The 27,454-nt window shown below is 36.3% G+C and overlaps 1 protein-coding gene across 9 annotated transcripts in view; it reads left to right on the forward strand.

Moving 5' to 3' along the window:
* The window catches only part of BBS9 (Bardet-Biedl syndrome 9), a 205,660-nt gene that overhangs the window by 80,054 nt on the left and 98,152 nt on the right, over nt 1-27,454 (forward strand). For 7 of the 9 annotated variants that reach the window (XM_088149956.1, XM_088149955.1, XM_088149957.1 and 4 more), the window contains 2 exons: nt 381-603; nt 24,991-25,098. In XM_088149956.1, the coding sequence (XP_088006082.1) occupies nt 381-603; nt 24,991-25,098 (331 nt within the window). Of the gene's footprint in view, nt 1-380; nt 604-2,229; nt 2,306-2,693; nt 3,598-24,990; nt 25,099-27,454 lie in introns of those variants that run through there. The other 2 variants (XR_015797719.1, XR_015797720.1) reach the window with 2 other exon arrangements.

The raw sequence follows: 27,454 nt of genomic DNA on the forward strand, positions 1-27,454 counted from the left end.
AGCCAGATAGTATATATCTTAATGTTTGCTCATATGATAGAGTTATATGTTATTGTATGAATCAAGCATACCCTTTTCATATAGGGTGTTATTTGTGTCAAATAATTCCCACAGAAAGAATAGAAAAACTAGTTAACCAGGAAAAACAGCAAAACCAAGATTATTAAATGTGTTGATGTTAATCAGATTTTAATATTTAACAGTTCTATATATGTAAATCTTCTCCTTATTGCTTTTTTACATCATTATTATCAAAATATGTCTCATGAAAATATGTCTGCAAACATATGTTAAATGAGTTCTTTTATCCAATACAATAAATCAAATTCATTTTGTAAATCATATTTAATTTACAAATATTTTTTCTGATTCTTCTGCAGGGCTGGGAAGAATGTGTGGATGCTTCCATCTCTCATTTGTTAAAAACATGTCTGTCCAAGAGTTCTAAAGACCATGCCCTTACGCTTTTTAATCAATTATGTATCCCCAAGGATACCAGTAGATTGAAGAAGCACATAACTTTACTCTTCGATAGATTGGCCAAAGGTGGTCGTATGTCTCTAAACCCAGACCTAGACTGTCACCAAGCTATGCTTTTGTCAGGTAAGTTGTTTGTTATACATTTGTGTGTACCTAGTTCACAAAAAAAGGAATGTAGCTTTGGTGAGGTTCTCTGTTTAAATTTCCTGCTGAAATGGTTATAGTCAAGAGAAATGGCTTTTCTCTCTCCTTCAGAAATTCCAAAGTAACCACTGAATAAATATGCTAGTGGAATTTTGATGCCAAATATTTTTAGAATGGTATATATTTCTTTGCTGTAACATTAAACATGATCCATTATGTTTTCCTTCTAACCAATAAAAAGTGGATTAGCGAATAAAACCATTTTGAGCTAACATTTGCCTAAATGTGATCAGTGACTGCCATATTTCAGAAATAAAAATAGACTAATACAGAAGTTAATGTACCCCAGATGATAATTTTAAGCTGCCTTCAAGCTAACCAGTAAGTTCAGTTGAAAGTCACACAGATATACAATTCTACTTTGAGGATTTCTGAAAGAAATTCCTCTAAACTGCTTCTGCATGATTAGTGTAAATATGAGGATATTCATGAGATTCTTCTTTCCTACACTGAAGCTTTAGTAGTTTTTATATTTAATGTGTGGAGATATCTAATAGGGCAGAGGGAAGAGGGGTGGTTCAGATCTTTATGTATACACTTGGTGGAATTGCACAAAGCCAAGGTGTCTAGATGATCTCTTCTGAAGATAAACTGGCAAAGTTCTGGTTTGTTGATTCACACAACAGCAATTTTTGACATTGTGGTGGAGAACAAGTTATTGGTCTATCACAAGTACTGATTTTGTGTAACAGCGTTTGTCTTAATTTATTTCATCTTTCTTTGTCATAGCACATTCAAAAAATAGTCCTGTGGAAACAACTGTGCAAGTCCAATTAAAATATTGAATCAGTAGTATGTTTAGTACTGTTCAATATGTACTGTATATGATGCTATTGGGGAAAAATATTCAGGTATCTCTATAATTAAACAAATAGGAACTATTTGTGAATTAATAATAGATGGGAATCCTGATACTTATTCTTTATAAGTGAAGTTAATAGTTGCTTGTTTGGTTCATTACAGAACCTAGGGATTATATCTTGGACAGCTATGGCAAGGAGATACTGTACTTTTTATTGCAATTGATACTGCCACTATAACATTTACGGAGAGTAAAGTTCTTACCATCAACACTTAAATTGCTGCATTTAGCATTGGGCTAACTTTGAACTGTGTAATTGATACACAGTGTTCCTGCTTATCCCATAATAAGTATGATGGAGATAAGAAAAGCATATACAGCTAGTTCTTTTGTTATTTTACTGGTAATAATTTGGCATCTATGTTCAAATCCAGTTGCTGATGTAGACCTATAAATTTCTTAAAATATTAACCACTGCATGTTTTAGAATGTGTCTTTCACATTATATCCCATGAAGACCTCATGCAGTGATCCTGTTCCAGATATATGCTGTTAGAATAATATACCATTTGTAGCTGGACGCAAAGTCTCTACAATCACTGCCCTGCGAATTTTGACTGGATGAGTGGGAGATAATAGTTAAATATGTGCATTTTAAATGTAGACATAAAAGTGCTCTATATATGGCATTGTGCTACTGTGAAATTTGATCGATATTCACTTGCCATCATCTCTATTATTAGATTAGTTTGGAGTTGGTCAACTGGAAGGGACAACTGCTTGGCTTGTGTGAGGTTCTCAGCATTTCAAGATTGACTGGTGAGGACAAACACAGATTGACTTTACTCTGTTTTGGAGGATTTGGGAAGTGAAAAAAATGGTAGTGTGAAAATAATCTTTTCTGGTTTGGGGAAGAAAATAACACAGATGTAAAAATAAATCAATGTATAGACTGAAACGTTATGTACAGGCATGTGTACAATGCTCTAACGTTCGTCACAAACTATTTAACTTTGGAAACAATTTTAGAAGATACTGGAAACAAACTTTGATTGTGGTGCTATGTAGTCCATATAAGGTTTTAGAGGAGACAAAAGAAATACTGGATGGGGGGCTGAATATTGTTGGATTTATCCCTTCCTCTTTAGTGCAATCCCTTTTCCATAAAGATTGAAGCAGGGAATCGTGTTTTCCTACCTCTTTACAGGAACAGGGTCTAAGCAAAGAGCAGTCACTCCATGCCCCTCTCTGCAAGGCGGATAGAGTTCTTCCTGAATTCTTGAAATTAGCTGCTTCCCAATCAGAATGGAAGATGGAGGAATGGAGAGAGATCTTCAGAGAAGGGAAAAAACTAATATGCAATATGGGGTTCTTTCTGACTGTGCCTCTACTAGACATGTTCCACTCCTGCATTAATAACATGTTAGCAGTCACTCATTGTAGTGGTTTAATTCATTTTACTTTTTTCATGTTACTGCTATCTAATATATTATGCCTTCCTTGTATGTCGCTGTTATGCTTTTTAAAGGAGTAACAAAATATTCAGTTTTTCTGTTGATTGAAATGGTAAAATAAATTAATATTGGGTATAGATACTAGAGATTAAGGAAAAAGAATGTATAGCACCTCAATTAAACCTAAGGCAGGAGCCACTGAAGAAACAAGTTGTGATGTGGCTTTGCAGGGCAGGAGGGGGGAGGAGGAGGGATTTGGCCCTCTATTTAAAAAAAAAAATCACACTTGGCAAATACAGAGCCCTACATAATCCTTGGCAGCTATTTTGATCCTGTTTCTAGTCATCTAGAACTAAAATGTCTATTTATTGTGGGTGTGTTGTAGCTAAAGTCAATGCTGAAGTTTTAAGACTCTGCATATAAAAGCAGTATGAATTTAGCTTTGAAAAAGTATCAGTGTGGCTTTTAATGAGATATAGAGAGAGAGATTCAAGAGAAAGTTTTCATAAGAGTGTTCGCTCAATTTTATTCAGTTTTTTTATGCTGACAATAGCTTCTAGGCAATATTGTGAGAATTGCAGTTCATGAATTTTCAAGCATTTGAAATTTTCAAGCATTTTCAAGCATTTATATCATTATTGAAAAAAAGGTATGGGATGCTCAGAAGCCATCTTGTAAAAGTGACAATAAAAATCTGCAAATCACATTGGTCTATGGTTTATACTATATTGCCTTTGGCAGCATGTTAAAGAGCTGGCTGAGGAAGGAAGTAAAGGAGTTTGAGGAATTCCACCAATCGTTAGTAGTAGTTAAGGCTATAGAACTTCTACTGAAACATGGTTTAGACCACCCTAATGACTCCTAGTGGGTGGGCAAAACAGTGGTAAAGTTAAATATAGTGAATGTGTTTTGTAAGTTGTGTTTCTAGTATATTTTAGTTATTTTCTTTTAGAATTTGTATATGTATTTAATTTACATCAAGATTTGGCTATAAAGCTATAACCAGATTTAGTTATCTTTACATTTCACAATGTTTAATAAGATATGGACATCATATATACTCTTGAATAATATTTTCAAGCATGATTCAGATAAAAAACAAAGTATTTTTCTAATACATTTAATACATATATAAATAAAACAGCATAAAATGGTATTAATAGCAACAAAGTTTAAAATAAATTGGGAAGCGATTTTCCTCTAGCAAAAAAGTTTAAAAGTAGTGATAGCTGTAGTGACAATGGGCAGTTCTGAGGAATAAAGGATAATGGAGAATCTGTTTCGGTTCAGGGAAAAAAATGTATATAGGTTTGCAGGGAAGGTTTGAATGTATATAGGACTGAGTAGGTGTGGTATGTGTTTTAACTGTATGAGGGATGATGTGTGTGCATCCATGTATAAGAAGGGAGGTTGTAGGTACACACAAGTATTCAGAGAAAGGATTTTGTGCATTCTGTATCCATGCAAATTTATATCCTCATGTATATACTGGAAGGTGTACCACTGAAGATTTGTTCTAGAATTTGTTGTACCTCCAGGCCTCATAAGATTCTTATTCCTTGTTTAGAAGCTGACTACCTGTGTTAATTAACAAATCATTTATTTATTATGTCTTTTCTCTTGAGATCTCAAGGTGACAGTAACAGCACTATGTAGGGCTAAGAGAGTAACTGGCATGATTTCACCCAGTGATTTCTTGGTCTAGTGGCAATTTGAACCTGGGTTTTAAGCACTATATTTTATTAGCTTATTTTTCCCAGTAGTGTGGGGAAGGAGAGGAGAAAAGTGCATGAATGATGCAAGTTAGTTGAAATATACTGCAGTGGTATCTTGTTGAACAAACCAATAGTTCACTTAATTCTTTGGGCATTGACCTTTTCTTAGGAATTTTGTTTACTTTGTTGTTTTTGTATTTTATAGTGATTTTCCTTTACAGTGAAATGTTCTTTGTTGTGTTTATGTTTTATTGTCGTTAGTACAACTGTTTTTGTTAAGCATTAACATTATACATTTGTCATGGTATTTAAATACAGTAGAGTCTCGCTTATCCGACATAAACGGGCCGGCAGAACATCGGATAAGCGAAAATGTCGGATAACACACAGTAATGATTTGAGTGCGGTAAAAAAAACAAAAAAACAACCCTATCCGCTGCGCCTGTTGCAATCGATTTTTGCGTTGTGGCGCCACACCGTCAGGAGCAACAAGAAAGAGTACACTCACGCTCTCAAACAAACGGCACACTTTTCTCGTCGCCGATTTATGCGTGTTGTGTTTTTTTTAGGGGCGTCGGATAAGATGGAATGTCGGATAAGCAAAGGTCGGTTAAACGAGACTCTACTGTATATTCAGTTATCTCTCTGAAGCTAGGGTGCACAACTAGGTTTGTTCATTTTGGTTCACACATGAGCTTTGGGAGGCATGTTGAGGTCCATATGCTAGAAATGGAGAGGACCAGAGTCAATTTTGGGAGAGGGTTTTATGAGTCATTAACAGTAAAATTAAGTGTATCTGCAACCTTAAGGTACTCATTTTAGCCAAATACATACCTTACCCATTTAGAGGGCTCTGGGTGCTCCAAAAGAGATGCTAAGAAGCTACTTTTGATTTGCCAGCCCCACTTTTTGCACCCCACTATTTTTTATTGTGTCATGAATTTTACAATGCGGGACTCAGAATTAAATGCTGTTTAATGAGTTCATAATAGAGGTACTAGATTATCATTTTGTCATAGATCATACTGATTTTTCCTTATATTGCATTGTATGATATGCTGAATTGGCTCTGCATGCTAGCTAGATAACCATGTCATATATACATTTACTTTATACGGAAAGAACAAGAAATATATGGCTGAGACTATTTCTTTATCTGAGAAGACTCTGTAGCAATACGATTTTTCTATAATTAAGGTGAATCCGTTTAGTAATAAAGGGACTTTATTTTTTTCAACTTCAGTTTCTTAATCTCAGAATTTATTATTTTATTTTAGTTTTTAAGATTTCGGTCATTCTCAGAGTTTCAGTGGTATATTAAAAATGCTTAAATTTTATTTTTTTTATAAGATTTTTATTGAAACTTTAAAAAAAGATAAAAACTAATACAAAGTAATATAAAATAAGGAAGAAAAAAGAAAAGGAAAGAAGTCAAAGACAAAGCAGAAAGTGCAAGAAAAGAAAAAAGGTGAAGAAAAATAGAAAAGAAAGAAAAAAGATGCAAAGAATATTCCAATATTCTTCACAGCAGTTATAAGTACAATTATATTTTAACCTCTCTCTCTAAAGTTACATCATAATAGTCTTCTTTCTATAATCTATCCTGTCTAATCATCAAAGCCATAAACTACAAGTTCACCATAAAACACAAGTTCAAAAACGTTTGCTTAAATTTTTCTGAGGGCACTATCTCATGAAAACCTCCTCCAAACCTTAATGAAATGAAAGATAGCACTGCAAGAATTGGCGAGCTCAACTGGGTTTACAGAGTTTGCTTTAAAGAGTATAAAATATTAAGACACAGAAAGATAATGCAATTCCTGTCAATGTGCATGCTTGCAGCAATTATTAAACTTTACCACCTTTCTTTCCTACTCTACAGAGAACCAGTAATGTAGTGCTGAAAGTGCTAGACTAGGAGAAAGGAGACTCGCGTTCTAATTCACTGACTGCCATGGAAATTCACTAGATGACTTTGAGTCAGTTTCTCTCATCCCAACCCACCTCACAGGGTGGTGGTTGTAGGGAAAAATAGGTTACTGATCTTTAATGTTTCAGTACATGATAAAGTTATCTAATGCTCCTGAATAATAGTTGGAAAATGTTTGGGACAGAAACTTTAGAATATATTTTGCAAAACTGTTGGAGAAAGAATTTTTTTTTTGTTCAAGAAACTGCACAATTCAAACATTGTTTTGTAGATGATAGTGCCTCATTAGTAGAGGCCAGGGTAGTTTTTAATTTTGTCAACATTTCTTAGTTTGGGATTTTCCCTTTCAAACTTATATATGGGAGAGATATCAGATCACTGTTGGAACTGAATTGTTACCAGTGGGAGTGTAAGGAATATCCTGCAGTAGTAAGTACTGTATCTTGGGCTTTGTAGAACAGCTATAAAACACCCTGAGAGAGACTTGGTCCCTTGCCCAGAAAATCTCAGGAAAACCCATGGTGATCAGAAAGCCCAGGCAACCCACTGAGCTGGAAAATCATATATTCATCCTGAGACGCCAAAAAGACTCAAGTAGCCTATCTGTATCAAAGAGGTAGGGCAACTGAATTGTGCAGTAGAGCTTCCAGAAACTAGACCGAAACCTAGACTGTATGATATGAACACCTTCAAACCCTACCAGTTCAGTATTTAACTCCACTGGGGATTTGGTAGAGGGCATGATCTGTTTGAGACATTGGATGGGCCACGGTACTATATCACTTCTGGAAGCCAAGGTACATGCTAATCAAGGATGGCTTGATTATTAAGAAAAAACAAGGACAAGGAATTAGAAAAGAAATATGGGAAATTAATGTTGTACATGGTAACTGTGACAAGATTATTGTATGCAAAAAATTGGAAAAGCAATGAAATACCTCCAGTGGAAGACTGGATTGTTAAATTAACTGAATTTGCAAAAATGCTGAAACTGACCAGTTTGGTCAGAAAAAAAGCAAAGACTTTTTTAAAAGACTGGAAAACCTTATGTGGACTTTTTGCTGAAAGAAGAGAAAAACGAATTGATGATTTGGGGATTAAAAATGAGACAAAGAGGTTGGAGAAAAGTTTAAGATGATAATTACTCAATAGAAAGAAGGGTAGAAGGCACAATTATATGTTTTTGTTTGTTTTCTTTTTCAGTTTCTTTCTTGTATGTCTATTTCTTATTTTCTATTTTTGCTCTTGTTTGTTTTGTATATTGTACTATAGTGAAAAATTCTGATTTTTATATATATGCAGTATATATAAAACAGGTTCAGTAGTTCTTGGGGCTACCGAGAGTATTACCAGATGTCCAGCAATTAGCACAATAAAAACAACATTCATATGACTTATGTAGTGAAAACTAATATATAATACCTTAAACAGAGAAAAGTCAAATAAGTGGAGGGGGAAAAAATGGGCATGCTGGTCCAACCTCTGTATATTGGTAGGCCATACAAAGGGTGCTGCCAGATAGAAACCCTTTCACAGTTGGCCATTAAGGTTCTTCAGCAGGCAATGATTTCCTGATCAATTTGTTACAATTCAGTGTTAGAATTTCTGCTAAAACGATAATACTTTCATCAGTACCATACAGGTAGTTCTCAAGTTATGACCATTTGTTCAGCAACTGTTCAAAGTTACGACGATGCTGAATTAAGGGACTTATGACCAGTCCTCGAAGTTCCGGCTGTTGCAGCACTCCCACGGTCACATGAACAAAATTCGGGTGCCTGGAACCAGCTTGCAGTTATAACCAGTTGCAGCATCCTCCAGTCATGTGATTACCATTTGCACCCTTCCCTAATGGCTTCCCCAAGCAAAGTCAATGGGAAGCCAGCAAGGAAGGTCACAAGTTCCTGGGGTAAGTCTCCCCCCCAGCCTTTCTTTGCTCACACGTACCACGCCCTCTTTCCCCACTTCACTCGTATACCCTCTGCACCCTCTTTTCCTGCCTCCCTGCAATTGCACACACATATGCATGCACCCTGCGCCCTCTTTCCTTGGCCTCTCTGTAACACATACACACATGCATGTACCCAACATCCTCTTTCCACAGCCTCCCTTCGATCGCATCTACCTCATGCCCTCTTTCCACGGCTTCCCTGCAATCACACATACCCTGCGCCCTCTTTCCTTGGCCTCTCTGTAACACATACACACATGCATGTACCCAACACCCTCTTTCCACAGCCTCCCTTCGATCGCATCTACCCCATGCCCTCTTTCCACAGCTTCCTTGCAATCACACATACCCTGCGCCCTCTTTTCTTGGTCTCCCTGCAATCACATGCACCCCACACCCTCATTCCCCAGCCTTTCTGAACTTGTGCTACACTGAGCACCCCTCCCCAACTTGCACATGCCCTGTGCTGGGCCTCCCACTCTCCCCTGCAGCACCCCTGCACTCCTTATCTGGGACTCCCTCTGCTTTCCGCTTAATGACCTGCATGTCTGGGTTATGATGACAACCAGGACTGCCTGGATTGCCGTCGCTAAGTGATGTGATCATGTGACATCATGCTTTATGACTGCATTGCTTAATGACGGCAATCCCAGTCACAGTTGCAGTCGTAACTCGACTACCTGTAGTCTTGTAATATTTCTATTTAACTAATTTAGCCTCATCAGTAGTTTTGAATAACTCATTTAATTGCTTTCTTCCAATGACAACATAATAAAAGACCCAGGAAATTGACTTTGTGATGTTGCAAAATCTTTTTTTTTTCCATCAGTGATAAATATATCAAGGAATTGTATGTACAGTATGTTAAATTCTTCTGAAATCCATTTCAGCATGAATTTCATGATGGATACTTTTTTAAAAAAATATCCTTTTGTAAATGTAATTAAAGTACTCTACAAGATTATAACGTTCAAATGGGCAACCCAGCTGCATGTTGCCCCCAGAAGATCCTCCCGTGGAAACCTTTTTTGATACTGATTTTTTTCTGCCTGCCATCCTGTTGATCAGTTGTTTGGTATGCTGATAAAAATATTATTTGCCAGCATGACTATATTCTTGGCAGCCTACCAAAGGCTGGCCATACTATCATAACAGAAATTGAGTTCTTCACTCTGCTGGTGAGCCAACAATGAAATAGTATTCCCTATTGATTCTTAATAGCAGTTGAGTTGCGGCAATCCTTGCTGGAAAGGAGGGGTATCATACATGCCCTTCTAAAGACTTTATTCAGGCTCTTACAGCTGAGGACAGGAATGAAGATATAGATGCTTTATCTGATCTGGCACTTGATGCATTCCTCTGGGCCAAGAATATTGCATACCTTAAGATCTAGGCTGCATACTTCTGGTTGGCCACTAGGGGGCAGTAGCAGTCTAGAATTTTCTACATTCTTTTGTTGCCCTCTTGCAACTGTTGAGATTTTAGCAGCTATAATTCCCCATAAAATCCAAAACATACTTTGGAGTTGGATATTGCTAGCACTGTTTTGTTTATGGCCAACAGAACCTGTGCCTTTGTTTGCCTTATAGCATTCATTATGAAAGTTAATTAGATTTCACAAGTATTAGATATAGTATAACAGAAAAGTTCATACTAGGACTCAGGCCAAGTCCGTCGTCCTTGCTCTGGCTTTAGCCAATTCAATATAAAGGCTATAAATGTATATTCCAGTCTGTATATGCAGTTAGTGCAAATAAACCAATTTGTTACCTCCTTTACATAGTTATATTCCTCTAAACAAAATACTGAAAAGAATAGTAGGATGAATAAGTTTGTGGTATGCAAGAAAAAAATCAATTGGTATTGCATGTATCAAGCACTAAACAGTCAAATAATAGAAGCATTAAAAAGTAGATAGCAATAACATTTAAAAGAAATGAATAATTTAAAGAGGAAAAGTCATACATAATTAATTTTTTAAAAAATCCATTGGAGACTTGAGATTCATGGTTGTTTAGATTGTGAAAATTAGCTGGCAACCCTAAAAGTTCAGTTCTCCTTCTCTAAGTACAATTGGGATCAACACATTAGTGCCTTGATGCATTAAATCCAACTGCTGGCTCTTGATTCTGAAATCATTAAATTTTAATTTGTACAGCTAAAGTACAAGCATCCACAAAAGATTAATAATGTTGGTATCAACTGTTAGGGAAAATAATGGGCAAATAATATGACCATATTTGTCACTGTACTTCATTTCTGCCTAGTTTGTTTTCTTAGGGATATGTAGCCAAATGTAATCCTAGAGCACATGGTAAATGAACATTCTTAAAACCACAGGCAAACTGTATATACGGAAGGAAGTTCATAAATCTCCTCTGTTTTATAAAATGAGGCCACATAAACCTGAACTAGATGAGCCATTGAACTTATCCAGCAAGATTCTTATTTCTTAAAATATGTAGAATATGTGGAATAACTGAAATGTTATAAACAAAAGTTTTTTGTATATTTTTGCTTTTTAAACTGAACTTGATGGTTTTTTAAATTCCTGGAATTATATTTTTTTCAAATTAGTTTTCAATCTGTCGTATTTCAAAAATAGCAACTTAAAATGTTTAAATATTAAATATTAAAGAGAAAACACTTTGTACCATGTTGAGGTATGCCTGTCAGTGCTTGTTTAAATATATATATATATATATATTTCTGACCTAACAGTACATAGGCCTTTGCATGGCTTCATCTGATGTGCCAGTTGCACCCTTTACTAGATTGGGGGGCCCTTCAGGCAGTCAGTCACGCCTTGGTCGCATTGCGATTTGATTACTGCAACATGCTCTATGTGGGGCTGCCCTTGAAGGCCACTTGGAAGCTTCAGCTGGTCCAGAATGCAGCAGTGCAGTCAGTGATGGGCAGGCCTCAGTATGCCCATGTGACACCTCTGCTTCATGAGCTGCACTGATTGCCAGTTTGCTTCCAGGTGTGATTCAAGCCCTACATGGCATAGGGCCTGGTTATTTGAGTGACCATCTGTCTTCCACAATATCTGCCTGGCCAATTCAATCTGGTAGGGTTGGTGTGCTCCAGGTTCCTTTGATTAAACAATACCATATATTGGGACCCCAAAAATGGACCTTGTCTGTAGCAGCACCTACCCTCTGGCATGAGGTTCCCCCAAGATCCAGACAGCCCCCACCCTGCTGGTGTTTTAAAGGGCCTTGATGACCTATATCTTTGCCCAGGCTTTTGGCAAGGATGAGCAAAGCCCCCTTTGGATTGTGTGGATTTGTGTGATGGAATGGAATTATGAAGGCCAAGCTCAGGGAGATAAACATTTTCTTAGCTCGCCAGAACCGCGTGGGAGGAACAAGAGGATGAGACTGGCACCTCCCTGAGGAATTCACACTGTTGTGGCTGGAGGACTTTGGGAACTGGGGTTTTAGTCTGGGAAGATTCTTGCTAGAGGTTGTAGCTAATAAACATAGCTGGACTAAATTGGCATTGTCTCTTGGAGTTCCTTGGGGTAGGCCTGACATCAATCTTCCCAGATGCTGTCTTCTCATTCTGGCTTTATATGTATATGTTCTTAAGGCTTGGTCTTGTGCAGCCAGAATTACCTACTTCATGAAAACAAGCAATTTTTAAAATACTGAAATACATTCCATCAGATCAAACTCTTCATTCTGCATTCCCTCCCCCCAAATCTTCTCTGAAACGTTGGGGTCATGTAAGGGTACATTAAAGAAGGATTGTGTTTCCAGCAATATTTCCAATTCTACCTTCTCTAAAACCCTCGGATGGACAGGATTATAAGGCGATGTTCCTTTAGGTATCCCAGTTTCAGGCTCTTAAGTTGTTATAACTTTTATTTATATAGAATCAAATCTAGAAATGGACACAGTGGAACCGTACAGAAATGAAATTGTGGGCACCAATCCAAAAAAAGTAAAAGAAAAAAATGATCTCAGTCCAAATTCAGCTGGACTTTGTAATAATACAGTACTGTGCAAAGGTTTTAGGCAGGTGTGAAAAAATGCTGTAAAGTAAGAATGCTTTCAAAAATATATATTGTAATTGTTTGTTCATCAATTTACAAAATGCTAAGTGAGCAAACAGAAGAAAAACCCAAATCAAATCAATATTTGGTGTGACCACCCTTTGCCTTCAAAACAGTATCAATTCTTCTAGGTACACTTGCACACAGTTTTTGAAGGAACTCGGCAGGTAGGTTGTTCCAAACATCTTGGAGAACTAACCACAGATCTCCTGTGGATGTAGGTTGCCTCAGATCCTTCTGTCTCTTCATGCAATCCCAGACAGACTCGATGATGTTGAGATCAGGGCTCTGTGGGGGCCAAACCATCACTTCCAGGACTCCTTGTTCTTCTTTATGCTGAAGATAGTTCTTCATGACATTGGCTGTATGTTTGGGTTCATTGTCGAATAAATTTGGGGCTAATCACACACCTCCCTGATGGTATGGCATGATGGATAAGTATCTGCCTGTATTTCTCAGCATTGAGGACACCATTGATCCTGACCAAATCTCCAATTCCATTTGCAGAAATGCAGCCCCAAACTTGCAAGGAACTTCCACCATGCTTCACTGTTGCCTGCAGACACTCATTCTTGTACTGCTCTCCAGCCCTTCGGCAAACAATCTGCCCCCTGCTACAGCCCAATATTTCAAATTTGGACTCATCAGTCCAGAGCACCTGCTGCCATTTTTCTGCACCCCAGTTCCTATATTTTCATGCATAGTTGAGTCACTTAGCCTTGTTTCCACATCGGAGGGATGGCTTTTTGGCTACAATTCTTCAATGAAGACCACTTCTGGCCAGACTTCTCCAGACAGTAGATGGATGTACTGGAGTCCCACTAGTTTCCGTCAGTTCTGTGCTGATGGCACTGCTGGACATCTTCCGATGTCAAAGGGAAGTAAGCATGATGTGTCTTCCATCTGCTGCATTAAGTTTCCTTGGCCAACCACTGCATCTACAGTCCTCAACATTGCCCGTTTCTTTGTGCTTCTTCAAAAGAGCTTGAACAGCACATCTTGAAACCCCAGTCTGCTTTGAAATTTTTGCCTGGGAGAGACCTTGCTGATGCAGTAGAACTACCTTGTGTCTTGTTACTGTTCTCAGGCTTGCCATGGTGTATGACCTGTGACATAAAACTACCTTCCACAACCTCACCTTAGTAGCAGAGTTTGGCTGTTCCTCATCCAGTTTTAAACCTCCTACACAGCTGTTTCAGTTAATGATTGTGTTTCAACCTACATATGAAATTGATGATCACTAGCACCTGCTTGGTATAATTGGTTAATCATACACCTGACTCTAATCCTACAAGACTGACTGTGCAAGTGTACAAAGTATGCAAGTGTAAGCATTGATGCTGGGTTGAAACCAAAGGGTGGTCACACCAAATATTGATTTGATTTAGATTTTTCTTCTGTTTGCTCACTTTGCATTTTGTAAATTGATAAACATAAACAATTATATATTTTTGAAAGCATTCTTACTTTACAGCATTTTTTCACACTTGCCTAAAATTTTTGCACAATACTGTATATCTGGACATTTTCAAAGTCTAACATATAAAATCCTCCAATAATACCACATATAGAACCCTACAATAATCTGAACCTGATATAAGGCACAATTTAGCATTAGCATCCCCTGGGCCCATGCAAACCACTGGGTCCATATGTTTAAATTATTTACAAATACAATAACATTTGAAGTAACTATTAAAACCCAGTGATGAAACTGTAAACTTCTCTTAAAACTTCTAACATTAAGAACACTACAAAAGTCCTGAAAATTTAGTTCAATTAATTTAGGTTTGAGTCAAGGCAATGTTCACAAGTCAAAATCATACAAGCAGCATTATAGCAAGACAGTATATGAGCATACTCATGCTTCTGTAAATGGTAACTGTGTATTTATAATTCTACATAGAATTACTTCTTACGTTTCCTGGCCAATTAGACCTAAAAATTACAGTATTTTTTTTCTTGCACATGTGTGTAGCTGTAAATATATGTATCTGATGAAATGAACTTATATACTTATATACACTAAAGTTGCAACTCTGGTGAGTTAGTGATTACTTATTAGTGATTACTTAAAAAAAAAACATTCTAGCATATTTCTAAGCATGCTGTAGTGTTGGAGCTGGGTCCTGAATGTCTGAGTAGACATTATATTCTACTCCAGTCTTCTTGGAAAAAGAAAATACTAGTCAAATACTACAATTGTATAAAACTCCCATACCCTTATTTTTAAATAAAGCTTGCTCAATATTCTTTTACATGGTATCATCAACAATTAACAAGCTTTCTTTAAAAATTATAGTCTCAGCAAGTGGCAGCACCTAGGCATCCTTTTCCTAGCTGGGAAACTAACCAGGTTCATGCCTAGTTAATTCTTGGCTAGAAGGCCACTGAGAATACTTGGGCTGTAAGCTAGACTGAGAAGTCGAAAAAATATTCCATAAGAAGGTAGTGGCAAACCACTTCCATTTTTTTTACCAAGAAGACTGTAAGGACAAATCCATCAACTAACCAGGAGTCCAGAGTCAAGCTAGACTCAAAGCAGGCTTTACTTTTCATTATGGTATGATATTTCCTTTTTCTGACACCCACAGAGACACAGACACATATGTGTGCCTGTGTGTTTGTATGTATGTATATATTCAAAGAACAGTGCAGAGACTTTTAAAGATTCAGCTGAGGAAGGTTTGCTAATCTAAAAGTTGGAATTTCTCTTCCCTTTTAATTTGTATGCTAGATTCAATTTTTTCATAGCAGAGTAATTACTCTTGGCAAACAACATCTTTAATTATTGCTAATGAACATTTGCCAGGAAAATCTATCTCATATTTTATGTTTCTGATGTCTTGCTCTAGGGCAGTATACATTCAGAATGCACATTAGAGGACAAAGTGATAAAAAAAAAAGTGATAAAAGCTCATAGTTTTTATACTTTATCTTCTGTAGAATGTTCCAGAAACTGGACATCACACTTTAGTAACATTTTTGTGAAACTAATCATAAAAATATTAGGAGTTAAATTATCTGTGGAGAGTGGAAGCTGTTCTTCTGTGAATATCATTTTTAAAGCATTCAGGATGTAAAGAGGTCAGTAGGATATATAGTGTTTGTGGGGTTGGAAAGATATTTTTCAATGAGGGATCATCCATAGGAGATTCAGTGCATGTGGAGAGTGCTGTGAGGAAGAAAACAAAGCCCACTTATATGATGTTGCATGTAGTCCTGTGTGTGCATGCACTTTTCCCTTCCAGTTGCAGTCCCTGTCAAAATTTATGCAAAACTAAGGGGTTCTTGATCTCTGGGTGACTTTTTAAGAAGAAGGTATTGGAGAAGGCTAAAAGACCTGAGAATACATGACAGATTTTAGGTAATCTGTCATAATTGAGTAAACTTTTCTTTCTCATGAGAATGCAAAGGTATGGTAGCTTTGTATGTTTTTAATAAAATAATTCAAAACCATTCAAAATAATATTTTTATTTATTACAGTATTTAGAGGCTTTTTGGGGATATAGTAACTTCTAAAAATCAAACTTAAATTTACTCCATAATCAGGCTTTTTTTTTTTTTTTTGAGATACTACTTAATGTTTCTTTTACTAATATTGAGTATTTAAGAAAATAGCTGTCATTTCTATTATTCAATTCTCAATTCCGGTCCTCTGAGTTGCATACCGTATATGTTCAACCTCACCTGGGAAACAGATGAACCTGAAAGGACTTGAAAATTTTGTTCAATTGCTGTAGCATCTTGCATATTTGGGGATATTAAAAGCTTGTCAATTTTAATAAAAGGATTAAAACACACCAAACCTGTTAAACTTGGTTTCACTTTGAACATGTTGCTATACATTTATATGTATAATAGCTCAGGTATGCGTTTTCCAAAGAAAGAAGTAACTGATGCCCCAGCCCAAACTGAGCAAGAACATTCTTGGCTGCATGGTCAAAAGATTTGTTGTTAGTGCCTGCAAGATGATGGGTATATTTTCAGACTAAAGTTTATATATTTCTGCACAAGTAGAAACAAATTTCTCTCTAAGGAAACCTCTACCAAGAATGAGGTATGATTCAGGTAACATGCATTAAGGGACTTCTCGTGCCTTCTGTTGCTTTGCCTTAACATTTTCCTTTCCAAATAATCCATGCATGCAAATGATTGAGACTGTAATATTTATTTGCAGTGGTACATATTTGTAATGGAAACAAGCAAGGCCTATAGACTGGGATGGGAACGGAATACACATGTACGCCAAAAGACCTACACAGATTGATTCTGTGATATTCCCAGACAAAATTCACACTGAAAGGAGACACTGTGTAAGCAGAAACTAATAGTCTTTACAAAATTAATAAATCCAAAACAAAAAGAACTTTTTCTTGTAGGACAAGGAAAAGAAAATCCTCCAAACCACAAAAATCTGTCAGAAAATTATGAAGGAAGAATACTTGTTGTATTGGCCATACTTTACCAGCTGGGGCAGAATATAAGTCTTCTGTATTGTAAACTAGAAACTAAAGAAGGTTTCTACAAAACCCTATAATTACACAATGCAAAGTGATATCCTTTGCCTTAACCCAGTTAACAACCTTGTGGCTCCAGAATCCAAGCTCTCACTGTTGCTAATAGAATATAATATACCCAGAACATGTGTGTGTTTTCCAGTTTTCTTTCTTAGTACAATTTTAGTTTCTTGGTATTTCCTTTAAGCATAATCAATGCTTGCCCCATTTTTTCTTTCTCTGTCATTGTTATTGACAACTGTAAAGGAATAAGTCTGCCAGACCATTGCTAAATATGGTTATTCACAATTTCTTCTTTTTTTTCCCCTGTAAATATTTGGGGTAAAATAAACTGCATCCTTTCCATCATTAGCTTTGTCAGTATTGAGCTAGTTTTTCAATTGTGCCACATTTAACATGCAATCCATCATATTTATAACATAATACCACAGATTATCTTGATTTTCCAGGTTGTTTAATTGCATATCTCTATGTACACATGTGATCAACCTGCACAGTAATAAGTTGCTGTAAAGCTTAACAGAGTTTTCTTTCTTACTCACAAAAAAACTAATGATTACTGGAGCTTTGTCTCTCAAATACATTTTGTAAGATAATTCATGGGGCAAGGGGCTTCTAAAAATCGTGCCTGTGATGCTGTGGAGTATCCTCAAATCTAGCTTTTGCCTTTTACCCCACAAATAAACAACATTGTAAGCTTGCAAGATAGTGTCAGAGTTTTCATCCCCAAAACTATTAGTTCAGCCTGGGGAAAATCTGTTTTTCTCCAGTTTCAGTTTTTTAGAAAATTCAAAAGATGTGAAAAGGAAGAAAGGTTCTAATATAGTTATTGTCTGAGGTCTAAAAAATATTAATTCCATCTTGATATTTTAACTAGCCATAAGTAATCATCACAACTCCGTTATTTTTTGCACCAGAAGGTACTAAATGTCTATTTATTATCAGCCATATAATCAAAATATGGCAACTAGACTTCTAGATAAAGCCTTAAAATGCATGGTATTAATTTATGTTGTTTATTGCAAGTACTACATATTTTTGGAGAATTTTTTCCCAAATCCATTATTTTTAAACATTTTATTAGAAATAAAGTACATTTAATTTAAGCCAATCTGCTTAACCTAATATTCTATTATGATTAAAGCCACTAGTGGCATTGTAATACTGAAATATATTACTTTCAGTGCACAGAATACTGTCTGTGAACTTCAGACACAAAGTTTATAATCTGATTATAATATGTACTAGAATTTTGAGGAGTAGCTCTATTATTTGACTGACTTGTTAGTGATGAGATGTTCTTATACATACCTTACATTTTTGCATATTTCTGTCATTTGCAATATTGCTTATGATTCCTCTTCCCCATGTATGAACACGTGCTGAAGAATTTAATCTTTGAAAACAATTGAAGTGGAGAAATAATTCACAACAAAATGTACTTGAAAAGTACCAAATTTGTATTGATTGCATTGTGATAGTTCCAAATTTGTGTTTGTATAGTGTTTTCCAAAATCACATTTCAATGATGGATAAGTCCACAGGAAAAAGAGTGCTTAATAATTATTTTCAAGGTGCACTACAATTGTTCCTATCCCCTCATACGTTGTATTCTTTGCATGCATACTGAATTGCAACACTGATACTGTTCCATTGGTCTATTAAAATATACTCAATGCTGTAATAAGACAGTACTTTCAATTAGTGTATTATTTATATTGGCTTAAATGTTTATAATCTGCTTTCCTGTCTAATAACTGGATTCCAGGGCAGCTTTGACAAAGACAAAATTGGCATACACATAATAGGAATTTTAAAAATCCTGGCAGCACCTGGCTTATTAATCTGGCTGTCTAACTTTAAATTAGGCTAGTATAGGTAGTCCTCGCTTACCAACTGCCTTGTTTAATGACGACTTGAAGTTACAATGGTGTAAAAAAAGAGCTTTGCAGCCAATCCTCACACTTACAATTGTTGCAATGTCCCGTGGTCACAGGATTGCCCTTTGTGTGCTTCACAACTGGCTTGCGACAAGCAGAGTTAATAGAGAATGCGGAAGTAAAATCATAAATCACAGACATGTGATGTTTCACTTAACAGTCAAAGGGGAAGCGAGGTCGTAAGCCCGTTGCAGTCACGCAATTTTCCCTTTTAGCAACCGCAGCACTTGGTGATGGAGTTGCCAGTCTCAGTTGTGTTTGCTAAGTGAGGACTATCTATACTTGGATGAGAGATTATCAGGGAATACCAGAGTTTAGGTTAGACTGGGAAGTCAACACACCTCCTGAAAGAAGGCAATGGCAAATCGTTTCCATACCATTGCCAAGAAAACTACATGGATTTACTTCTGAAGTCACAAGGAAAGTAACCTTAATGTGAAGGAGACTTACTTTGTATTAGTGAATGATGAAGGGACCAGGGTAGAGATGGAAATCACACCTCCCAGCAACCCCAGCCAACATGGCTAACAGCAGGGAAAGCCATAGGTTTGCCTTCCCCTGCAGTAGATCTGCCAGTTCTTGCTTTTCCTCCCACTACTGCTTTTAATTATTATCAGTACAGCACTCAAAATGAGGCTCTGGTCCTGGGATACCTATTAATTCAGACAACTAAACAGCTTTAGGTTAATAGTGGACTGCAAAGACATGGGGGAGGGAGGTAGAATATATAAAATGGCAGTTCTGTAATCCTTATGTGTTAATTCTGCTAATGCAGGTGCTCCAACTCCGCTATTTCTATACGTTTTCTACATACCTTTCATGCCTCAAGCAGTTTTGTACAGAAAATAATTGCTTACTATTTAACAGTCAGGAAAAATATTTAAAAAATATTTCTGTGCCTGAACTCACCTGGTAAATAAATTAAACCCAAACTTGTGGTGGTGGTGGTGGTTTTACCTTAGCTGAATTTAGAGATTTTGCATTCTACGTATAGAAGGTGTTTTAAACATCAAATTTAAAAAATAGTCAATAAAACCTTATACTTGACCTTGTTTTTGTATAAAGATCAAATTAGGTATATATAGATAGCTTTATTAATGTATGTCATTATAGTTTAAACAATACTAAGCATAAAGAATGGTTGTTTATTTTTTTGAAAATGTGTCTTTGAATATTTTTTTCCAAGTTAAGCACAAAATATGGTGTTGAGGCATAGTAAATGAAAATAAACATTAGAAGTTCTGTTTCCTTCTATGAATAACATTCACAATTGATTGGCTGTAGTGCTATGAATCTTATAAGTTATCAAAAAATTTTGCTGACCGCAGATTGGTGCTTCATTTATCATAACTGATAAAAGATCTGTGGTGTCAAACAAGAATTTTTCTATATAGAAGGAGGGAAAAGAATGGGTCATAATACAAAAACATGCTTAAAATTGTCTTTCCTTGCCAGCAGTTAATGAGGAAATTTATTTTATGAATCACTGTTTACAAACTTACATCTGGATAACTTTTCAAATTGAATCTTTTTCAAAGTGCCAGATTTGTGTTACCAGTCTTCCTGCTCCCCAACTAAAGTATTCTTAATACAATTCGCTGAAGTAGTTCTCAACTGATATGAATGTTTATACTTTATATTATGGTTCTTTGGATAGAAAATTGTTCTCTGTAATGGCCTACTCAATTCTTAATAAGTAAATATACATCAAAAGAACACATCACAGATGTCAGTCTGGTCTGAGATTGATGGCTGAAACTCTAATGGAACCTTTACCATTGCCCTCGAAGGAAAACCCAATTTAAGTGTAATTCCCAGGTATAAAGGAAAAACTTTACAACTTCCTCACAATCTATTAAGCAAGTTACCTGAAATGAACTAATGTTAATGTGGCAAGATTTCTGGTAACTACATTGCTTTCCAGGTGCTCAGCAATTGATCTCTCTATGATCTGCCGTAGAATCTTTCCAAGTATCAGTATCTGCCTAACTGATCTACATTCCTTTTTAAATGGTCCTCTTTTTCTGTACATGTCTTTTTTTGGGCTTTCATTTCTTTCCTAATGTGGCTAATTCTTTCCATACCAATGTGGCTCTTTGTATAGCCATATTGGCTTCTTCTGCTGTCCTTTATCTTGCCTCTCCCCCCACCCCTTGAAATGTTTGTACTTGTCTTTAAGTGTCTCCTTTTTCAGGAACTCTAACCCACTTTAAGCTCCTTTCCCATTAGCATCTCCTGCCATGGGATTCTACTAATCATTATTCTGAGTTTATTAGAACCCACCTTTTTTGAAGTCCAGGATATACATTTGATCACACACACCTTTAAAATCAAGAACTCCAGCATTGTATTGTCACTTTTCCCCTAATATCTCTGCTTTTCTATTTTCCCAGCTGAGTTTCTCCTATTGTTTAATTTCAAGTTAAGGATAGCTGATCCTCACCCTCTGAAGGAGAAGGTTGTCAGCAAGACAAGTCAAGAATTTCTTAGAAGGACTGTGGTTGGTAGGGAGTTTGTCTCTTAATAAAGTCACTATGATTTTTTGCCTCTTTGAAAGATCTGCAGTTTGCTTTTGGAAAACATCTTCTGACGATAAGAGGGACTAGCAACAATAGTTCTTTTTTGTTCTTCTACTTCCCAGATGATAATGTCGCCAAGTTCACAGGGATTGATAGAACTTGTAACTTTTCCACCCTTTCTATGCTTCTAATCATTCTGAACACATTTTATACTTCAATTGTTACATTCAGATCATGGAAGTAATCTCACCAGGTCTACATTATACCTATTTTCATGAAGAGCTCAAGCTGTTTATTTCCTATATTCTGAGCATTAACAACCATGAAGGCCATTAACTTTATGAGCCAATGTTATCTCTGATTTTGGTTTAAGTGGTTTAAGATGCCCCAGTTCAGCAACACACTCTCACTTTCTATAGTGCATATGACTTTTTCTGAGGTTCTTAATTCAGGGTTTTTGTTTCTCCCTATACAGGATTCAGTTTAAAACCTTTCTAATCAAGCTCCCCATGCTTTGTCCAAATACGTTTTTATCAGGTGAAACTCATCTTATGACAACAGTGTGTCATCAGTCAAAATAAATTGATGATAAAACAGAAACCCAGAAACCAAATGTCTCTCATTTGTGTAACTTGTCATTGACTTGCTGCATCGTGGACTAGAAGGACAGATGAAAATATCGTTTAAGCTCTGTGGTCATGTTTATTTATTTACTTATTTGATTAATAGGTTGCCCCAATCTATCATGAGTTTGAGTAGCTTAGAAAATAAAATAATAAAAAGAATATACATAAAGTCTCGAAAAATCAAACACAGTCTAATGAACCAAAACATTGCATAAGGAGTCCACCATCCACTTTAGCCCAAGGGCTGGGGAAGACCAGATTTTAAGGTCTCATTTAAATAAGGTCAGGACAGGAACTGTACAAACTTCAATGGGAACATTATTCCAGAGGACAGGTATCATAACAGAAAACATTCACTCCCTATTGGCACTGTTTAATCAATGGGACTTGGAGCATGCTGATTCTGTCAGAGCTTATGGGATGGACAAAAATTACTGGAGACAAGTAGTCTCTCAGATAATCAGACTGTTATGCCATTTTATACTTCTCTGAATCTTGAATCAGAGAAATATTCTAGTTTGGAATATCTGAACAAGAAGCAAACTGAAATCATTGCTTTCAATACCCAAACTAGGTGACATCATGCATCACATAATACAAAAAAATCAAGTGATGTTCATATTTGTATGAATTAGCTTCTAAGTTACATATTATTTTAAGAATAAGGATTCTTTGTTTTTTCTTCAGTTCAAAGAAAAAGTTGATTTTGTTAAATCTTTAGGACCTTCTATTATGCAGATTGTGTTATGGGGAGATAACAAATTTGTAAAGTATAGACAGCCATTAAATAAAATGGTGATTAAGGATAACAAGGATAATAGTGGGTTAAATCACCTTTAACAATATGGTATGTATCCTCAGGGGGCAAAGTTTGCTAGCATATTGGGTTAAAAATGTAATGTAGAGAAATGTATTTGAGGTGTTACATTAAATAAACAGCGGCAGTGTATGTAATGTCCTATCTTTTTCAAGTTCTTAGCCTATAGATGCAAATCGTTATGTGTGTAAGTATAAATTTTAAATGAGGAAACAAGTTATTGCATGGAAAAAAAAAGGGTTTTGCTTTTAATTCTTCCACATTTGACAATTCAGTTGACAGGCAGATATTTATATAGCTTTGACATCAGAATCAAAATTAGGATGGCTTGCTTCCTTCCAGTCAATTGCATGAGGTGCCTTAGGGCAGAGTTATTTTTGAAAAAAACTCTTTAAGTTTCTTTCAATGGGAAGTTGTACTGATGCCTAATGAAATAACTTAGTATCAAAGGTATTAATTTTCAAAAGTATATAACCGTTCGGATTTCAGTTTTCAAAATAAGCTTTCAGAATTTTTATCTGTATGCAGAAACTATACGTATTAATGGATTAGGTGACATTTCACTCATAATTTTGGTATTATGAGATAGCATTTAAAGTATTAGTTTTACCAATCTTTCAAGGTTTTTTATGTTAATAAAGTTTTTATCTTGGATATTATCTGAGATGTAAGAGTCCCATGAATAAGAACTTTGGTGGAATGGTTTTCACACTTTTTTTTTTTTTATTCTTTCACACAACAAAAATAGGGTGTGGGTCCAACTGATGCTGTTGAAAATATATCATGTAGGAATGGATTATGTTCATGTAATTATCAGCTAAATGTAACAACATGTTGACTCTATGCTTTGTTCTGGCAATAAGCTTATGCCAAAATGTATGATTCAAACCCTCATCTGTCAAGGGAATTTTTCCTTTTCTTAGTAAGGTAAATGCCTGTGTCACTCATGAATCCTTTTGAGATAAAAGCTCCCATATGCAAACAGTTAGCAATAGTTTCTCACTGTTTTCCATTCTTTGTTCTGAAAGAAAATGCTTTGTACATATACAGAATTTTCTCTTAAGAATGTGTGTCTCCTTTATGTACAGTCCATATGTATAAGCTAATTTCAATTTATATTAGACTTGGCTTGTATATATTATATCTTCATCTTATCATGTGATTTTATGGCCTGCTCAGGTAAGCAGGAAAGGCCCTGTTCAAGAATTTTTCCCCTTCCGTGATAACAACTAGCAGCTATTAAATTCAGTGCTTTCTCCAACCTGGTTTGCAAGTAAGTGATAAACTTGTAACTGAATTGTTCTGCTTCTTGCTTGCTCAAAAATAGGGATATCCATAATTGGCTGCATTCCTATACAAAGATAGTTTCTACACATAGAAAACAAATCAGGAAAAAAAAGTACATCCTACTGTTTTACATGGCATACTACTTTTTAACATATAGCATTTGCGGGGATGGGAATGACCATTCCATAAAGTAAGACTGTATATCATTGTTCAAAATCTGGAAAGCTCTAGATTACAGACTGTTCTTGAGAACTTCTTCTGTTGTGGCCTGCTCTTGTAAAATTCCTGGCCTAAATAAACAACAGGACTCTTCTGGAAGCCTAGGTAACTGAAAAGTAGAGAACAAGTGCACAACAATTAAGTGTGCTCCAGGATCCTCAGTGTTAAAGATGATGCTACATATTTGCATGTGGCTGCTGGTAAAGAACTCTGCTGGGTCGGATCCAGTGTCCATCGAGCCCAACAGTGCATCCCCCAGTGGCCAACCAAATCTATGAAAAGAGAAGGAAGCCTGATCCTCAATCATACTGTTCAGTCATCTGCAGCAACAAATTATCTTAGACTACTCTACAATTTCTATAACTAAAGAATAACTAATATTTTCTAAAAGCTATATTGATTACAGTTTTTTGCTTTTTTATGTTTTTATGCCTGAATTTACCAATTATTTTATTTGTAACCTAGGTGGCTGTGATACTATCCCAGAGTCTGATTTTGAGGAAAGGCCACCTTCACAAAACTCTACAATGTTTACCAATCAGGGGCATCTGGATAAGCAGGATATCAAACCTGGTAAGATGAATGAATTTCCTTACTGCAATTATCATAAAAATGTTTTATTATGTATGCATGAAGGTTGACAGAGGTTATCCCCCCAAGAAAATATGCAGTTGATTTTCAAAGCGATATTTTTAGTGTTTCAATGGGCTATATGTTTAGGTTTTTCAGACCTTGTAGATTTTTTCAGAGTATAGGAAAGTAATATGTTTTGTTGATGCAGGTTCCATGCAAGTAATGATGGGTCTAGGTTTCTCAAGGCCTTTTATGTAAGATGCTTAGAATTAGCCTCACATCTGAAGTTGGTCCCCTCTTCCTCTTCTCTCTAGCACCTTCCTGTTTTAACTGCCCACTTCTTTTCAGCTCAGTTCACACTATCCAGAGGGATCATCCCTCATACAGAGCAGGTTCTCAGTCTGAGGGTCCTCTTGGATTCACAGCTTCTCTGGAGAGCAGATGGAGGCCATGGTCAATTGCAAGCATTCCTGAACTGGGAGGCTTTGTTGATGGTCATTCATGCCTTTCTTACCTCCTAGTTGGAATAAAACAACTTGTTTTATGTGGGGCTGTCTTTAAGCCCATTCAGAAGCTGCAACTGGTCCAGAATGCAATACTCTTGAGTGGTAATGGCATGTCAGAGTTTGTTTATGTAACATCACTTAATTTGGAGCTGCACTGGTTGCCAGTTGGCTTCCAGGTCCAATTCAAGGTGCTGGTTAGCACCTCTAAAGCCCTTCATGGCATAGGGCCTGGTTATTTGAGGCACTGCCTCTCTCCAATAATTTCTGCCTGCCTTATAATATTGGGCAGAGTAGATCCCTTCAATTAAACCGTGTTATGTATCAGGAAGAATGCCTTCTCTGTTGCAATGCCTGCTATTTGAAACAGCATCCCCCCCAAAGATCTGTACAGCTGCTATACAGCTGAGAATGTTTCATGAGTCCTTGAAAACTTAGTTTTGCTTGGGGTCAAATGATTTCTGAACATCTGCTGGTTTGGTGGTGGGGATTGTGTTGTATTATTCCATACATTCATTATCTTTTTCTTTTGTCTTTATTGATTGTGACTTTTGATGCATAAGCTACCCAGATCCATTTGAAGTTGGCTAGGCTCTAACTCTAACGGGAGGGAGGGAGGGAGGGAGGGAGGGAGGGAGGGAGGGAGGAAGGAAGGAAGGAAGGAAGGAAGGAAGGAAGGAAGGAAGGAAGGAAGGAAGGAAGGAAGGAAGGAAGGAAGGAAGGAAGGAAGGAAGGAAGGAAGGAAGGATCTCCTCACCATAAGGAGTGTTTCCACACAAATGAGCGCACAGGGAAATGACGTTCTTCACTCTGTGGATCACTTTATATGTTTGTTTGGAAGGGGAAAAAACCCCTCCAGGATTGCTTTCAGTGAGAGTTACTTCTGAATTTCAGCCAGTTACTGAGAGCAGGAACTAAGTGTTACAGATCTGATATGGGATCAGGACACACAAACACATTCACTAATCACTTGAGATTGTGATCAGTACTTTGGTGCTTACCATTGCAATATTACCCAGCATACTGAGGCAGAGATGGTGATTTGTAGAGTGATGGCTGTTTATCAGTCACAATTCTTCTATGCGCTAATATGGATTTTCTTTCTAATTTTTTAAAAATCTAAACCATAATGAACAACTATTATTTCTCAGAAAATAAGATTAACTTAATCTTAGATTTTGTACAGGATTCAGATAATAGGGCAAGAAATTCAATATGCACAAGAAGGTTTGAATTTTTTTTAAGTGGATCTGTTTAAATCATACTATACAGTTTGATTAGGGAGGGTATATTCAGATATATTGGTTGCACATTTTCATTCACTGAAAACTAAATGCAAAATATGGATATTTACACACTGTGAGGGTCTTCTGAGCTCTGTTCCAAAGATGCCAACTATGAGGTGGTCTGATATGCACTCCAGCAGTGATAAAACGAGATTTCCTGCATGAAATATTAGCTCTCTATATACATTTCCTCCTTACTATGTTCAATTATCTTAATGCTTGTTGTAAATGACACTGATTCATGAGATTAGTTTGGGCAGATGCTCAAAGACCTACATGAGGAAAATATCTGGGTACGAAACCCCCAATTGACTCCATAATTAATTAACTTCACTATACTACTTCATGGTTCTTGACAGAAATTAGGGATTTGGCTGAATAGATACATGTTCTTTCTCTTCCTGCTCTTCACTTGGGATCAGTTGGGTGATTATACATGTTAGGACATGCTAAAAGATTATTCAAAGTATTCGTGTATTAATGGAACTTCTGGTTTGAAAAAAAAGTAGAGTGTATTTATACTTGGAAGAGGGAGAGGTAATTTAATAACTTAAATCCTGAAAGTAA

The sequence above is a fragment of the Python bivittatus genome, unplaced genomic scaffold (genome assembly GCF_059951505.1).
Source record: "Python bivittatus isolate LINGU-HERP-01145 unplaced genomic scaffold, Pbiv_v1 ctg000610_np1212, whole genome shotgun sequence".
In the NCBI taxonomy this organism is placed as follows: Eukaryota; Metazoa; Chordata; class Lepidosauria; order Squamata; family Pythonidae; genus Python; species Python bivittatus.